The 17,995-nt window shown below is 43.7% G+C and overlaps 1 protein-coding gene across 5 annotated transcripts in view; it reads right to left on the bottom strand.

Moving 5' to 3' along the window:
* The window catches only part of NFATC2 (nuclear factor of activated T cells 2), a 90,467-nt gene that overhangs the window by 27,146 nt on the left and 45,326 nt on the right, over window positions 1-17,995 (bottom strand). For 4 of the 5 annotated variants that reach the window (XM_064674196.1, XM_064674195.1, XM_064674199.1 and 1 more), the window contains exons 7-9: window positions 9,349-9,404; window positions 8,297-8,423; window positions 6,064-6,759 (exon numbers count right to left, since the gene is read on the bottom strand). In XM_064674196.1, the coding sequence (XP_064530266.1) occupies window positions 6,064-6,759; window positions 8,297-8,423; window positions 9,349-9,404 (879 nt within the window). Of the gene's footprint in view, window positions 1-6,063; window positions 6,760-8,296; window positions 8,424-9,348; window positions 9,405-17,995 lie in introns of those variants that run through there. The other variant, XM_064674198.1, reaches the window with a different exon arrangement.

The raw sequence follows: 17,995 nt of genomic DNA, 5'->3' as shown, positions 1-17,995 counted from the left end.
TGTCCACGTACCCATCCAGTGTGAGCCCTTGGCAGCCGTGCCCGTGGTCTCCTAATGGAGTCTGCATGTTCCTTTGAACAGGAAACGCTTTGTAACAACAACTTGCCTGTGGGCACTTACTGCACCAATTAAAGATTCCTGAGCTCGAGAACAAAGAGGTGCCAGTGGAACTATGGTTTTAATCACTTGATTCATTTTCTTCCTTCCTCCGCTGCTGATTTTGGATGTATGGGTTTTTCTTTTTCTCGCTTTGTTTTCAGGCAGAGGGACAGTGGCTCAGAAAGGCTGCTGGGGAAAGGGCAGTCTTGAAACGGGGCTGGATTTGCTTGAACTTTTTATTAGCAAATTGTTTCTAGAGGTGAAGAAGATCAGATGGAGCCAGCCACAACAATACAATTCTTAGTTCTTATTGAGGTATGCAAGTTTACGTGTTTTTCTGAGAATCCATGTGGGTTTCAGTAACATGAACTAATTAAATGATTAACTGTGTTAGAGGGAAGGATAATAATATATTTTTTAATAATGGTAAACTAAGGTACAGGGAAGTTAAATACTTTGCTGAAAGACCAAACTCAGACTCAACCCAGACTTTCCTCCTGGTATGCTGATCTTTCTACTTCCTGCCAACAAACTACAGAGGTTTTTGGGAGCAGAACCACCTTTTTGTTCTCTTTTTATATCGCTTCTAGAAAAGCAAGACTGACATATGACTGGGGCATGCAGATTGTAACACCACACAAACCTGCAACAGCAGTGAACCAAAAATAAAGCCTGCAGTGTACCCAAGGAGTGCTATAAGGTCCCAGAAGAGAACAGAAAATCCGTAATAATGTGAGTCAGAGCTTCAAGAATGAGTCTGATGAATACATAGACTTGCTCGAGTGTTTGAGCAGAATGTTTTGGAGAACATACAGGCTTCACTCTTAGTCAAACTCTGCCTGAGCAGAAGTGACCACACCTTCTATGAAAAGTAGTTCTAATTAAAAACAGAGCGTGGCTTTTTTGGACGCAAATTGTTGCTCAAACTGAGCCCCAGCCCGTTTGCAATTCGCTCCTGTCTAAAATGCCAGGAAACAGGAACATTTCCCCCTCTGCCCTGTGTTGCTTTGCACGTGGACACATGATGAAAACAACTACAAACCGAACTAAAACATGCTCCTAAAGCCACCATCTTCTGTGCTTTCTGGGGATGGAATCAATAGCATTTAGACAGAAAAGCAGTTTCTCCACAGCCAGGCTTGTGCAGCTCCACTGCTCTGGTGCATGGAGGGTCCCAAACTGCCCTCCTGGTGTAGCAGAGGTTCCCTGGCACAGGGGGATCCCCAGCTGCCACCAAGCTGACAGAGCTGGCTTTGTGCCACCTCCTCCATCTGCAGGGGCTGGGCAGGGTGAGCAGGATGCTCAAAACGTGCCAGCACCTGAGACAGAGTCCCAAGGGCTGTCAGGGACCAAAGCTGGCAAAATGAGCTCAGTCCCTGACTGACACTCAGGGCTGACACAGTGGCTTTGCTCTGTGGATCCCCAGGAGAGCGGGGATTTCCCGAAGGTTCAGCCTGCCCAGCCTCGTCCCTAACAGCTACTGGCCTAAGGAGAAAAGAGCTGGTCAGAAAAGAAAGCTTCTTGCTGAACATGAAGGACAGAAGGGATTTGAATTTCATGACACCCTGGGGACAGACTTTTACAGGGATTTTCTTGTTTTTGAATGAAAGAACACAAAAAAGAAAATGTAGGGATCTGACACACTCTGAGTGGTCTTGGATGAGACCCATGGTCAGGGCAATGGTTCCTGTGTGGGGAGCAAAACTGCACAAATTAATCCACTGCTGGCAGTGAAGGTGATTGAAAGCACTGGGTGATTTAGAAGCATCAAATCGCACACAGGGTCCCAAAATCACAGAGTACTGAGGGTTGAAAGGGACCTCTGGAGATCATCTAGTCCAACCCCCACTGCGGATCCATTTTCTAAAGAAATATCTGATATGTCTGAAATTTTCTGTGAAATACCTGAGCTCACTATTAAAACATCTCAGCTGATCATCAGCCTGATAAACCACCACAAGCATCTGCCTTGCTTTTCTCCTCCCCAAGAAGGATTACTGCTGCACCAAAAATAATTTAGAGCTGCTGCATCAAGCAGACAGTTCTGAGTGTCAGATGTGGTTAGACAGTTACTGTTTGAATAATGACAATCATTTTTCTTTGTAAAGTAAAAAGCAGGACAACTGAACCGAAAAGAACTAAATCTAAGGTAGGCAAGCTGGTAACACTCAAGACATGCTGCATGTCCATTATCTGTATGTGGAATTGAGCCTTGACTCTCTGAGTTGCAGATGGGGAACTGGCACATGGCAGCTGAGCAGCTTCCCCAGGGCTACAGAGGAATCCTCTGTCTCTGCAGCATGAGCATGGACAGTCCAGGGCATGACCAGTGCAAATAACTACATTTTTAGCTGGGTTTGTGCTTTAAATAGTTCATCTGATTGCTCTGAAGGTCATGGGAGAACTAAGTTCTATTTGTCAACATATTTCTGTGGTTGTTTGGGTAACTTTTACCATTGTGGGTGGTTTTGGTTATGAATAATATTAAGATGAGGCCTCGGCTGAAATGTGCTGATCACTCTCTCATCCTATGGCTTTCACTTGCATTTGAAGCTAATCACTGCTTGTCAGCACTAACCTGGACACCTAATGCATCCTGAAGGGTCTCCTAAACATGGCCTATCTTCACTCCCAAAGTCAATCTCTGAGGCAGAGGTGTGTAACAAAGGTTTCCCTGACGATTTTTCATGAATATTCCCTTCCTCTGGAGATTCTTTACACTATTTGACATCAAAATTTACAAATAAATATATATTTATTTTTTACAGAGAAATGTGGAGGTATATGGAGGACTATGTGTGTATATATATATATATATCTATGTGTGGCAATGTTGAACTTGCATCAGTCCCTAATGGGTGCATATTCAAATCCAGCCTCTATGACTTGATGGCTGGAGCCTTCCTTCCAGTAACAACTTGTTTTGTAATTCTGTCTAGCAGGGGAAAGGCAGGAAGTTGCAAGAGGGCTGCATGGGCTGGGTTAGACACCTCTTGCTCTGAGGCAGCACCAGCAGGAGGAGAAGAGGGGCGAGTGCCTCCTTCCAAGAAAGCACGTGGCAGGTCTCTACACCCACAGTACCATCAGAAATGAGTACTGATGTCATTGTCATTAAGGCAGCCAGTATGGATGGCACCAGCTGAGCAGCTCTGCACAAAGAGGTCCTTGCACATGGTGAAACCCACCTGAGAAGACAGGTAAATACTTGCCATCACCTGCCTTGAGGACCACAATGTTTTGGCTGTGCTGCTGGTGCTATTCAACCTCGAGAGCCTACAGCTCCTGCAGAGGTGGAAACAGTTCTTATCTTTACAAGGCAGGATGTAGACAGGTTAAGTGTGCTGAGTGCCCAGTATTATGTGCCCTATGGAGCAGTGAAAGCTCTGAGCACAACCAAACCACGGTCTCAGGAAGAAGGACAAATGAAGAGAAGAAAATAATGACAGGTCCTGCCAGCAGTGGCAGGAGGAAGTTGAAAGAGGCAAAGAGAAACAGTAATTGTGTCATGTTGTGTCATGTGTGTCATGGTCACTTCCAGGAGAGCTCAGAGGCTGGCACAGCATGACCACGCTGAGAGGCACCAGCTTCAGGAATGAGGAACTGACAGAGTGGGGCATGTCCCACCACACTTAAAAAGTTTGTGGCAAAGCTCAGAATAGAAACAAAGCCCAGAACACCAAGGCTGTATGTTAACCATGAAGACAGCGGACAAGAGTTGATGAGAGGAGGTCACAACAGCAAAGGGATGAAAGCTGGACTCTCAGCAGAAACATGGAGAAAGAAGAATAAAGAAGAGGGAGGGGGAAGATGGGGGAAGGGAAGAGGAGTGAAGGGAAGCGAGAGACACCGAGACACTGATTGCCCAAGAGCCTGTGCAGCAGCAGCAGCACCACAGCTGCTCATGCCAAGCCTGGTTGGGTAACCTTCATCTCAGTATCCATCCGTGAAAACCCCAGCAAGACCTAACAGCTCACTTTATCTCAGAAGAGCCGTCTGGATAAAAGGGATTTGAGGGTAAAGCCTCCATAATCCTTTGGGTTTGCTTTCTTTTAATACTATAAAGCACAAACCCAAACTTTCTAGTCAGGAAAAACATAGCTTTTGTTATATTCTGAGTCACTTTTCCTCAGCAGCAAACAAAGTGGCTTTTCAATTCAAGTCCTGAACATTTCAGAATAAAATGCTTTGCAAAGTCCTAAAGTAAATCCCAATTCTCCAAGTCACACTTCCAGCTGATGTGAACTCACTGAGGTCAGTAAAGAGACGCCATGAGACCAATCTCCCCTGGCCTGACTTGGGTGGCATAATTGATCTCTTGAAATCAATTCAAGATGTTCCAGTCAGCCAAGCAGAAGCCTGGAATTTCACTACTAACTTGCTGCTGTTCTGCCTAATGTCTCCTCTTAGCACAGAGGTTGAGTACATCCCTTGTGAGCTGTGCTGCAGTCAGATGTCACTGGCCCAATTCATAACCCAGTGAAATTAATTTTGCAGTCCATTTGAGGAGTTCTTTTAAGGGGAAAAGACTTTGGTTTGACTCTGAAGTTTGCTAGCTTTCACTGCAGAATTCTTTATTTTTTATTTATTTTACAAGATTTGTACCAAGTATTTTTAGAAATGTGGAACAATCTCTCAACTTCTCATATTAAAAGTGCCTTAAACAACAGTGTTCAGTTTTCCTGTTAAAAATTCTATCTTGCTTTGTTACATGCCCAATTCCCTGAATAGGAGGTGGATCTCCTAAATGAAATTCACTCTTAAAATACAATTCAACACTCTTCAGACAAGGGGACCAGTAAAAACACTGCAGATTTTACTGTGGTGGCACCAAAGCTATACCAAGCACATTTCAAACACAAAGAGAAAACCAGAGAAAACCATCCAAACTCTACTCTGCCCAGCAATGAAGACTGTACATGACAGAGCCACAGAGCACACTCAGTACCTAAACTGCAGAAAGTAAAACCTTCATGGGCACAATTTCACAACTCCAGGTGAGTAACTGCAGTAAAAATCCCAAACTTCTGTGTGCTTACAGCACATCATGGTGCACATCTACAAGATCAAGCCATGCCTGATCTGATTGCCCAGACTGGGAGGGCAGCAGCAGTTACCATCTGTGACCACCAGGTATGTACTTCCTACATAAGAACATCCAGTATTTGCAGCAATATATCCAGCAACCTCACTCTGCTCCCACTAAAATCCATGTTGGGTTTATGACTACAGTGTCCAGCCTCACTATTAATTTTGCATTGATTTCCTTCTGCAAGGAACATGCTTTAATAAAAGAGCCAATCAACCAGATCACCAATAGCTGCCTACCTAACAATAAGCAGGGTATGTTCAAAGAAAGCTTTACTCCAACTTATATTCATTCCTAAGGGCTAAATCAGCTGGCTCACAAAAAAGAAACAGCGTTGTTTTGCTTATCAATGTCCCACTGTTCATCTAGAACATCTGCAATAGTTTTGCCTGCAGCACTATCCCATTCATTACAGGCCTTGATAGACTGCTCAATGGGCTTTTTTTTTTTGGTACAAAATGTACAAGGGCATTTTACAAAGTGGACTTTGCCCTGATATGAATAATTATAAAAAATTAATTTTAAAGTGCATTTCATTTCAGAGTCACCATTTTCCAAACCAACTTTTGGCAAATGGAAACAAAATGGCAACAGCTAAACCTGACAGCTCAGCCCATGGCACGAAGCAGAGGGATTCTGCAGGTCACTTGCTTCTTTGCTTGGCTGCCAAAGTGCATCACCATCTACCAAAAATGCAGTTAATGAAAGACCCAATATAATAGAATGTAAATGCAGGATTCAAATATGCCATGAGTAAACAGCAAATATCCACACCCACCAAAAGCAGGCCACGCTGAGGAACAGGTGGGATTCAGAAGCTCTAAACTTGCCCCCTCCCTCCAGCAAACCAACTCATAAGAGAGAAGTGAGGCACTTACCATCATCCAGGTAGGCCTGGTCCAGGTTCTGTTCCTGTTTGATGGTGACTCCCGCTGGTAGCACCTCTTTCTGGTCACTCCCTGGTGGTCCATTTTTTGCTGCTCGCTGGCCCGAGGCTGCCTGCTGCTGAATCACCGTCGGGTACGAGCTCGGGCTTAACCTTTGTGCTTGACTGACCTGGGGCTGGCTGGATCTTGCAACACTGGATGTAAAATTTTCACAGCACATGATGTGCTGAAACTCTTGGTGACTTCCACACCTCAGCTGCTGGTTGGTTGGAGAATAGTGAATCACAGGAGATGACTGCTGGTTGCCTGGAGAGTGGTGGAGCACCGCCGGAGTTTGGCCTGGGGAACCTGTGTGCACCAGCACTGACCTGTGGGCATCTGAAATGGCAACTGGTGCAGCCATCAGGTTGGACTGCTGGTAGCCCAGCTGGCTGGGGCTCAGGCTCTTGCTCCTTTGGTAGATCACAGCGGCCGGGTTCTGCTGGTGGTATCGAGAATCAGGAGAGGAAAGGCCTGAGCGCAGCTGCTGGCAAGGGGCCATAGTGGGCACAAGGCAGGAAGGGGACTCGGTGACCATTGTGTGCTGTGAATAGTAAGGCTGTGTTACTGTTCCCAGACCACTGTGTACTGTATTGCAGATTATGGCTGGATCATAGTCATCAATGGGCTCTGTTTTGATTGATGGTACTAGAATAAAGCATGCAAAGGACGTTATTCGTAACGAGCTGGTGAGAAACAGAGAGGTTTTTCCTTGAAGTAATTAGAGATTAAAGCCATTTACAAGATTTGCATGTGTGAACCCGTATCTCGCAGGCACCGAGTTTAATGCATCACGTATATGCAATCATGGCAGAGTCTCTCTTGAAAACACTCTGTACTAAGAGGTTCTTGAAAATCTTTAAAGTACTAATTAACCACAAATTTCTAAAATTGGAAAATTCAATACTTCAGCTCATATTTTCATTCACTTAAGGGCCATTCTGGAACACATGCAAAATAAGAAGCCATACATAGGTGTTTCATGTAGTCCTTCCATCTCAAAGGAAGACTGAATAAATAGAAATCCTGTGACATATGCAACTCCTCATTTTTCTGTCAAACTTTTAGCTAGACACCAAAGGCAGAGTTGAACTATTTTAGAGCTGTTGTTTTAGCTCCTTTGCTTCATGTGGTTTCCTCAGTGCTGAGAACTGAATATCTTTCTGACATCATCATCTAAAAGATCAGGATTTAGCGAGAGTTGTGTGAATCTTGGCAGGATAAATGATGGTCCTCTACAGGCAAATTCTCACATTTCTAATGATTTTTTTGTCGAATCTTCCCCAAAACTCACTACAGAAACACCATACAATGGAAACCATATAACGGTCATGCCAAAGGATTGTTTTTCGGAAGTGTAAGGATTCCTTCCCCTAAGTAGTCTATTTTAAGGATTGTATTGAGATAGAAGTGTACTTCTCAATACTATTCCAAAGCAGAACAGTTTAGCAACTGCACAAAACCTTCACACTGGTTCATAAATTCAGGGAGAGGACCAGAGATTTTCAGGCTGGAGGAGACCAAAATAAGAATCAGAATGAATGTTTGCCTGTCCTTAGAGACAAGTCAAATTAAGATATCATTTGAAGCTGGTACTGTTATTTTATGCTTTCTGGTTTCCACAAACACAATACTCTGATTTTCTCACAATATTTTTCTCTCAGCCAAAGCTGAGAAATTCTGGGAATCTCATTAGTAATCCTATTGCATTTATTGTGACATGGCTGACCAATTCCCAAGAGGAAGAACATCAGAAAAGCATTCATATTTTTCTCCACCAGCCTTGTCCTGAAGAATATATATTGCTTGCCTTCCTCCATACCAAGGCCTTGTTTCCCAGATCTGATGTTATCTTACTGCTGGACACGTCAGCTGGGAAGGCAACACTCATGGTTTTCATAGGGGTCACACCATGCCACAGACCAAGTCTGTTCCCACTGAGGCTTTGGCAAACTTCCCTCAAGTGAATGGGGCAACATCAGCCCATTGCCAAGATAACTGTCACCTCAAATTCATGGCAATTCCTGATCATAAATCACACGCATCCTTCAAACCAAACAGTTGTTGAGCACTTAGCTGAATTAAATCAGTGACATTTAGATCCTCAAATAACAGCAAGAAAACAGCATGGCAGAAAATCAAATCTTGCTCATGAGAGCGAGGCAACAACTGGCTTGAGAATTACCTGGCTGGTAGGTAAAATGCTGGGGTTGGCTTCTTTTTCTCTTCCCATTGATGACATAGAAGTTCACCTTCACGGCTGTGCGGATGTGCTTGTTACGGTACTCAGGTATTTCTACAAAAAGCATGCTCTGAAACAACAGAGGGTGACAACAAAGAATTACTAACTGAGGCTGACTGGAGATGTCTGTGTGCATCTCCCCGTGCTACACGTCCAGGCACAAAGGAAGAGAAATCTTCCCCTTCATCACTATAAAGGGCATGAGAATAAGAAAGGAAAAAAGGGCAGATGGTGCAAGATAAAGATTTTTTGGTACTGGCAAGCTGGTTTCTATGTACTGAATCCTCTCTTGCACTTGATGTTGTCCTGAACTTGGAAAGAGAAGCCTCAGCTACAAATAAAACACACAAAATGGTGATAAAAGCAGCAGCACTGTTAATCACGCCAGGCTTGACAAACAAGTGTGCACTACAGAATTCCCTCTTTTTGTCAGAATGAACTTAATCATTCTATAGGCTTTTCACTTATACATATCCGGATCCCACTTCCACGGAAATTAGGAGCAAGTCTCCCGTTCCCTTCCTGTGCCGGGGCAGGCATGGCCCTTGGCAGTGTCAGTGCAGCTCCTAAATGCACTGACTACAGGAAGGTCCCATTAAGCAAAGTGAACAAAGAGGCTCATTCCCTTGAAAGATCAGTGTTCATTCGAAACACTGTAGGACAAATCCTGTCCTGCAAAGAGCACAGCACCCAAGGCTTCCACGCAGGCAAAGGAAGCCAGGACAGCCAGCATCCTGCAGAGGGCTGGGCTGGTACAATAGAGTCTTCTGCAAGAACACAAAATCCCGCAGTTATTCAATTTGCTGTGGGTTGCCGCTAAATGAATCGCCTCTTTTTGCAACACATCTACTGCTGGAGCATTTGACATTTGTTCATCCCAGCAGCAAGATTGCTGCTCTTTTTGCTTTTGAGACGCTCTTTCAAAACTACCCCTCGAATACAACTTGCTCTCTGAGAAGCTCGAGGAGAGGACATCCAGTGCTTTGCATACTTACAGGCTGGCTCTTATCTTTGTCCACTGTTGCCTCCATTTCCCAGATCTGCTGCCCATCTAGAAGAATATCACAATGTTAACCTCACCGTAATTTTTTCTTTTAAAATCACAGAACTTGACTTAAAAAAAAGAATACAAATTAAGGGCATCAACTTAGCAAAGCTCTCAAAATGGACTTAATTCCAAGCACCTTCCCAGTCCTAACCAAAAGCAACAGCATTTAATTTAAACACATCATCAAACACTTCTCTTGCCAGGAAAAAGCCTAGGTACATATTAAAATTAAATGTTTATGTAGAAATTAGCCAAACTGAGGAATGAAATATTTAGCACAGGTGCAACATCTGTTTTTTACCAGACTTGAGTTCAGCCATCCTGACTGATGGAGGGCATCAGAAGGTCAGATAACTTGTTAATGGTCATTTTCTGCCATTTTAAGCCAAGACCACATGGTTTCCCATGCAATGCCAGCGACAGTCCTAAAAAGCACCAAATATTCACTGTGCTCAGGGTAAAAGCACTTCATTGCATGTGTGACAGCCTCTGCCTCCGAACCACTGGAACTCTTTCCGCTCTTAATCACATCCATGCAGCTCTTCTCCATTCTGAGCTCCACAAAACCGTATTACAGAAGAAAATAAAATTTGATCCCCTTGTATTGAACCCCACCAAAGTAACCCCTGTGCTGTAAGAGTACATCAGTAGTAACAGGACATTCATAAATAAAGGTGTATGAATGGGTGCTTCATCTGGCTACAAATATTCCTTAAATCTGCTGTCTCCCCAGAAACATTTTTTAGCAATGCTTTCCTTCTCGCTTTATTTTTTTTAGATTTTAATCTTTACCCCTTTGATTTTTATATTCCGTCGAGCCTTTTAGGCAAGCAATTTGCAGAAGAAAAATACTGTTGGGGGGAAAAAGAAAATAAAAATTGCCTCATACCTTTCTGAAAGTTTGATTTTAGAATGACCAGGGGACACGTCTCCAAAGGCCCCGACGTGACTGGGAATACTGCAGCCTGAGGCTGTGTTTGCTTTAGGGGGGAGGCAACTCCAGGCATGTTTCTTTGGGGGTTCCCCAGGCTGCCTGCCCAGGCTGGGCAGGATAAGGGTGGAAGTCTCCTGAAAACAGTCCTTCTCACAGGACTTTTTATTTTTCCCAATTCTTGGAAGTTCTGCAAGAGCTGCTTTTGTCCTCTGTTATTTAAGTACTTCTGCTTCTGGCGAAAAGGGAAATGAAAGAGTATTTTTAAATGCATTTTGCATTTTTTCTGTTGTTTTTCCCTTTGTTCTGTGCTGGGCCCAGACAATGAGCTGACAGATGTGCCGGGCTCTCCAGGCGGCCTCAACCCAAGATGGGCTCAGTGGCTGCTCCATGGCCAGGACACAGCTCTTGGGGGGACCCTGCCTGCTCCAGCTCTGTGTCCTCTCAGCCTGGGGGTCCTTCCCAGCGTGCCAGAACCTCACCTGTCCCATCACCCCACACCTGAGACACCTCTGCTGTGTTCTGGTCCCTGAGCACACACTGGGGATAGATGGGTTTTCCTTGAGGGCATCACCCACAGCGTGTCCCTTCCTCCCTTGGGATGGGCACCTGGATTGTGGTGGGGCAGGAGTGTGATTGTCCCAATCAGCCCCAGTGCTGATTGGGCCTCCTCATCCCAATCCTTCCCTCTGGGGAAGTGGAGGCAACTGAGGAATAGCTGGAAGTTTGGTTTCATCCATCAGTTGCCTGTGAGGAGGAGAGGGGGAGAGAGATCCCAGGCTTCCAGCTCCTCACCCAGCTACTGCCAGAGCATCCTGCTGCAGGAGGAGACACTAAGAAACTTGGACTTTTTTCTTTTTTTAAAGTGTTTCAAGTTCTCCCCCAGTGAGTCAGTTGTGTTTTCTACACTAATATGTGGATGAGTGGCCCTGGAGCTGGGATGGCCTAAGCTGTGTCACTGGAGCCAGTGAGGCTCTCACTCCACATCCCAAGGGACTTCTGTGCAAAGGGATGGAAAATACTCCACTATTTAATGTAATTTAACATAAGCATTCACTTTGGTCACTGCTCTGGGCTGTTGCACGTTCAGTCTATGCCCCTATTAATGCATCTTACTGCTGTTGAGGCAGCAAACATGTCAGGGAAGGGAGAAGCCAAAATACCGAGGGTTTAATCCAGCAAATACTTGTTCAGATGACAAAGCAGTAAATACTCAGTGGGGGGATTCCTCTTCTAGGTGACCTTTGCAAAAAGAAACCACCACAGTGTGTGTTAAGGAACCTCCCCAGGCTCCAGGAAAAGAAACCCAAAGTATAAGTTTTTATAGTCCTCTGAGGAAAAGAGGAGGGAAAAGGAAACACATATGTCATAAAATATGAGCTCTGATAGAGACACACATCAGAACTGCCTCAGCAAAGCAATATGAAGATGTCCTGACAAGAAGGACAGCCAAGAAGGAATATTTTACACTGGTTTTCCTCCAGGCAGAATGTTTTCATCTTTGTTTCTGTACTGGTAAATTCAAACAGTCTGTGCAGATACAACAGTACTAACTTCACAAAGAAGGTAGAAATCAAAAGGATTTGTTGGTCCAAAATGCATAAACTAAAGTAGAAAGGGGGCTCCAAGTCATCTGCCATATTCCAGAGGCCTGTGAAGCACATGCAACCACAACACAGTGGATTTGATTTAGTAACTGAGCCACTGAAATTGCACTAAAAGCTAATGAAGCCAACCATACAAATCAAATGATGTTTAGCCTGAGTCCAAAGCCCGTGAGGATCAAGAGTAAGAATGAGAATAAGTCTAACCAAACAAGAAATAAATGTATTTGGGGCTATCATTCTAACAATGATAGATGCTTCTGTTTGGATATATATTCATACTGATGGCAGCTAAACAGGTTTCTAACAAATCTGTCAGCAGCAACAATCCCTGTTCTTTGAGCACTGAAGCCCTGTTGAATTTAACCACTCTGCAGTTCACTCCCTGACCTTTATGCTTAAATATGATGATGTGGCTCCATCTGTCTCACTGCTTCACTTTAGCTCGAGACAATCAATATTTGCTTTTCCTTTAACCACTCTGGATACACACATTATGGTGAGCTTTTGGCAGAAGGATGAGGGAGGCTGTGAATAAAATGAAAAATACAACTGCATTCAAAAATCTCTCCCTACTTTAACCCATTCTTTTTGCTGGTAATGAAAAGAAAACTTTTGATTATGCACACTCAGGGAATTAATAGAGAGTAGGAGGAATAAACTGAGAAGGCTAAGGATCACCTGAGAAAATTTTGAACAGAGAAAACTTGCTCCAAACTGTCAACAGATCATCTTCAGAATGAGCAGAAATCAGAATACTCTTAGGAGGAAATTAAAGTGGATGTTTGAAGAAAGTTATCTGCAAAAACGAGATTCTTATTGTAAAAGTCATAATGCTGATGTGATGGCAGAGCACAGCCCCCAGTCCAAAACATATGTCACAACCTGGGTGAACTGTGGTGGGCTCTTCTCTCCAGTGCCAGTGTCACAACTCAGGTGGTGCCTCAGAACCACAGATGAATTCAGCTTTGAGCAGGAGGTTGTGCTCAACGACCTCCCGAGGTCCCTTCTGGCCTCAATTACCCCGTAATTCTGTCATGCCACAAACAGGACAAATGACTGGTTCCCTCCTGCTTGGAAACCGAGAAGATTAAACCCCAGCCTGACTAATAATTTAATCTAAAGTCTACAAGTACAGATAGCTCTCTATTGCTATAATTAGACCTGCTTCAACAATGGACAGGGAAGAAAACTGCAAAAGAGCAACAGCACCATTTCTGCTGAAACGCTGTAAGAGCACAAGCACAGAAATACAGAGAGGGTGTGCTCAGCAAGCCACAATCAGTGCTGGGCTGCCCCAGCACCAGCCAGGGCACTGCAGGGATGTCCTGGGACATGCTTGGATCACACAGGAATTTGGTGTCATGTCCACGTGTGTGGCATCTTTCAAATTCTGACTCCGCTATGGAGAATTCAATCTGTGCCTCTGGAAAGAGCAGTAGTTCCATTAAAGGCGATAAAATATTTCTGGATGTAGACTCTGAGGTCTTACCAGCCATGCCTGCCTCATGCAGTATTTTTACTGTTGTGGTTCCCTGCTCATTTAATGGTTTGTCTTAGTTGGCAAGTCTTTAACACCACAGGTCAGTGAAATGTTCAGGAAATAGAGATTTTTGTGCTGCTTCAGGGCTATGAGACTTAGCATTAAACCCTGATGAGAGATCTGATTGTGTCAGCACTCTTTGGAGGAATGAATGAGTTGTTGGAAGAAAGTAATTCTACCCTTTCTAACTCAAACTGTGATCATACCAAAAGTCTTGCTTCAAACCGGGGAAAATCAAAATGTCAGCCTGCATTAGGAACATTTTGGGTGATTCTCTGCAGCCCCTTATAGGCCCTTTTTTAATTAGCTAATTAAAGGTTTTCTGAACCAGTTACAGCCTTTACACATTATTCACGACCCCTTACTCATGACTTTGGGGTCAGCAACTCGCAGAGAAACAAACTTACTGCTTTATTTGAACAAGCATGACTGATGGACTGAGAGGTTCAGGAAATTTTCTCTGCAGTTCTCTCCAGCTGAAGACTAAATATACTATTGTGCTGATTCTGTATGGGATTCTATGCCTGCATATGATTTTATGCCTGAAAACGTACATTGATTTTCAGTCAAGCATTACACAAATTACTTAATGAACTACCTGTTGCCTTTCTCCCAGGCAGCAAACCATGCTAGTTCCCCAAGGAAACTGAGCCTGGTAACTGCTGGGACAGCTGCTGCAACTACACATTCCTACAGAGTTCCCTATTCACTGTGTTTCTTGGAAGGTCTTCCAAAAAAGCACAACAATTATCTCTGTCAGCTTTTATCAGTAGATGACAGACATCTCTGGAAAACAGACAAGGTTTTTCAGAGCCACCCCAAAAACAAAAGAAAGAGCAACGAATGCTTTCCAGCAGAAAAGACACCACTCTGGGATGTGGAAACCTTAAGGGCACGGAACGCTCACTCAACCTCTCTGCTGCCCTTTTCAGGGACAAAATCTGATTTCAGCTGGAAAGTTATCCTGCTCCATGTCAGTGCAAGGTTGCTCAGCATCTGGTTCTAAGCAGTTGTCTCCTTCTAAGCTCTTACTTCAGAATAATTTTCAAACTTTACAGCAAACATGGCACGAATGTATTTAAAACTCAGGAAAAGTAGAACAACTGATCTTTTTTCTGAGCTTCATTTTTATGTAGTTCTTTTTCTTTCTGAAGCAAGACTGCCCACTGCAGCTAATGGAGCTCTGTTCATTATTAGCAGAGCCCAGTGCCTTCACTGAGGACATAAGTTTGAGTCACCAAGGCCAAAGATACAAGTCAAGGTCCAGGAGGTAAAAGGGCAATGGATTAGTCATCCACCATCCAGCCCAGCCCCAAATCTGACATTTTGCACAGTGAGAACAAGTCTAGAGGAGATTTCTCCCCATCTATTGTTGAGGAATTCATTTGACATTAAAATAAAACATAAATACAGTAGTTGAACTGTGAAGCAGCAGGAACAGTGTTTCATTCCAGAGCTCTTCCAAATGATTCCTTATGCCAATTCATCAGAATAGATTTGTTGTTTTTTTAAGATTATAAGTGTGTGTTTGTGTGTGTGTGTGTATAAATTATTAAACAAAAGCTTCTCTCAAAATAAAACCACTGGGAACCTCCATGTAATAAAATGAGTCACACCAGGATGCGATGACTAAGTGGGAGAACAGGGAATTCCACTCCCCATGCCAGCTTTCTTCATGATCAATTTTCTGTCAACAGGTGATGGGAGCTTGTCTCTCTGCCCTTTGTTTATACCGAGAATTATTATTATTTTTTAATATTCTTCCTAAACAATTAAGCTGAATAATCAGGACCAGGCAATCTTCCATCAGGCGCCCCCATAGTAAACAGTGAGCCAGGGAATCCAGGCCAGTAGTGGCTGCCTGTGTTAATAAGGATTTACCAGCTGTAAAATTCCAAAATCTTGTGTCATACGGGGAAACCTTCCAAAACACTGGATTCCACCCTGTCTCGCTGAGTCTCTCACAGCTATGGCAACTCCATTTCTGCAGCCACACTCTCTTGCATTTTTGTGTGTGTGATCCTTAGATTTTTTCCTGTTTTGCAGTGTTTTTCTGGGATCCCCAGTTAGATGACTGGCGATTGTCCCGTGGGATTACAAGAACACCTGGGGCAGGCAGCACATTTCAGCCAGGAGGAAAACCTTTGGGTAGAAAGGTTTGTTGGGTTTTAGCAGCTATAACAGCAAGGAAAAGCAGAAGGTACCCTGTTTACCCTGAAACTTTCTAATTTGCACAGCAAACCCAGGCTAATCCTGATTAACACTTGTTGCTCTTCAGTGTTCACAAACAGTGGGATTTGCTGAGACACCTCCTTCTTCTGCACAGAAGGAACAGAAAAGAAACTCAAAGAGAACAAAACCTCCCTGATCCTCCCCACTTCTGACACCTTTTTGCAGAGAGAACTCCCAAGCCTCGAGTCACTTTGCTGCTGCCTTACTTCAGTGCACTGAGGAGGGAGATGAACCTGGACAGTGACACCTCTGGCTAATGCAAAAATCAGGTGGAACTCCTGACAGAGACATCTGTAATTTATTCCCCCAGTCCGTCCCATCACTCTGCAGGTTTAGGGTGGATGGGATATGCATCCAGCTTTACATGCTGGACTCCAGCCACAGGCTGAGTGGAACAGGGATTGTGCTCTTTCAAAACTGTCAGGAAAATAGCAAGGTAGCAAATTTATTTAATATACTTTCTACAGACCCTCACGTATTGCAAACAAACTGAACCATTTAAGATTACAGTACCACACTCACTTTTGCTAACTCTGTAACTATTACCAAATATTTGTGCTTTTTCCCCTAGCCTTTCCCATTAAAAAAATCAACCAGAAGCTTGGGTTTTTTTCCCCAGATGCTAGATTTTTATCTCAGGATAAGATGCCTTTCAAACCTACATTTAATGCATGCTCAGCAGTGGATTGCATCTATCACTGCATTATTAACCTTGTTCTAACATATGTCCTGCTCCTCTTAGTTCTCCTTAAAGTTCATTAATTTAGAAATTGGTGCTTGCATTCAATATTTAAAGTTGTTTATTTGGTCAAACAGTAAACCCTCTTTTGGGTGGACTTGGGGAAAATAAAACTTTTTTTTAAAAAGTTTTCTTTTTTAATCTTCAATTTGCCTGAGAAAATTGCACCATTAATTCTGCATTATTAAGTTCACAGGCTTAAATGTTGAAAATATTTTGCTGTTTTCTGCATTCTCCTGGAGTTTTTGGATCATTCATGTAACTGTCAGACTACAAACAGGGATTTAGTTCCCTGGTTGGGGCATGGTGAGGAATTTCAGACTGGACACAACAGAAAAGGGAATGTTGCTGTAGACATTGCTAGAATTTCCTTTCACCTCTCCCACAAATGACATGACCATCAGCCCTGGCTCCTCATCACCATCAAAAACAACACACAAGCCACCTTCTATTCACATTATACATGCCATGATGCCATCCCACCACAGTTTTCTCCAGTGAATTGCCCTGACAGACTCCTGGATGTTGGAATCCACTGGCACATGCTCCATGGTTTGTTTCTAGGGTATGGAAGCAGGTGCATTCTGTGCAAATGAAACCTCAACTCACCACTGACACACTGAACATCATGGTCCTGATCCTGCCCTGTGGTGAGCTCTCCTGAAACCAGCAGACATTCAAGCACCACTGCTTGAGTCTAGAGCTGGAAAGATTTATTTTGTCACAGGGACTTTGAACATCCATTCTTCAGGGGCCTTGGCAGCTGCATCAGTTCAAAGGGCACAGAGAGCACCACCTCCTCTCCCTGCACTGCGTGGATGGACCGAAAGATTTATGATGGATCCCCTCCAAGGATGGACGCTCTGTTTGGGTTGTTCCTCCACCACCCACATTGTCCTAGCGATGATTCACGATGTCCATGTGGCCACCAGAAGAGTTTGGCAGGGGAAATCACAGTCCATTTGCACTTCTCTCCCAGAGAAACATGAAACTCCCCTATCACTGACAGCAGAGCAGCAGTAACCAGTACACAAATGGGAGTAAACACAATGCAACCAACATCTGACTTGCAAATTATTACATGACAATTAAAATAAATAAAAGGGGGAATTCCAAATGTTTTCTTTTTTTAACTGCACTGTAAGGTCTGGGCCCCAACCAAACACTGACACTCCTGACCTTCAACATATTCCAAATCCTTGATAGCTCTAGGACTGCTTTTCAAGTTCTCTCTTTCAGATCAAAACTAAAGGAATATATGCACTTCAAAAATTGCTACCCGTACAATCCAATCTAGTTGCTTCTCCTGACCTATTTTTATTTAGTTGGGCTCAGTAATGTGTCTCTGAGTTCAGATCTTAAAACTCCTTCAGCCAAACTCTGCTTTTGTGTGCTGAACTTACCACATTTATGAGCTGCCCTGGCTTACAGCAGCTACAGATTACACTCTCTCATCAGGAAGAGAGAACCTTAAAAAAGTTAAAAAAAACCAGTCTACGGCTTGCACGTTGATAAAACCTTATCATTACGAAAATTAACGCTATT

This window comes from Pseudopipra pipra, chromosome 17, assembly GCF_036250125.1.
Source record: "Pseudopipra pipra isolate bDixPip1 chromosome 17, bDixPip1.hap1, whole genome shotgun sequence".
Lineage (NCBI taxonomy): Eukaryota > Metazoa > Chordata > Aves > Passeriformes > Pipridae > Pseudopipra > Pseudopipra pipra.
Note: the sequence above shows the minus strand (reverse complement) of the source record. Positions and strands in the feature narration are given on the sequence as shown.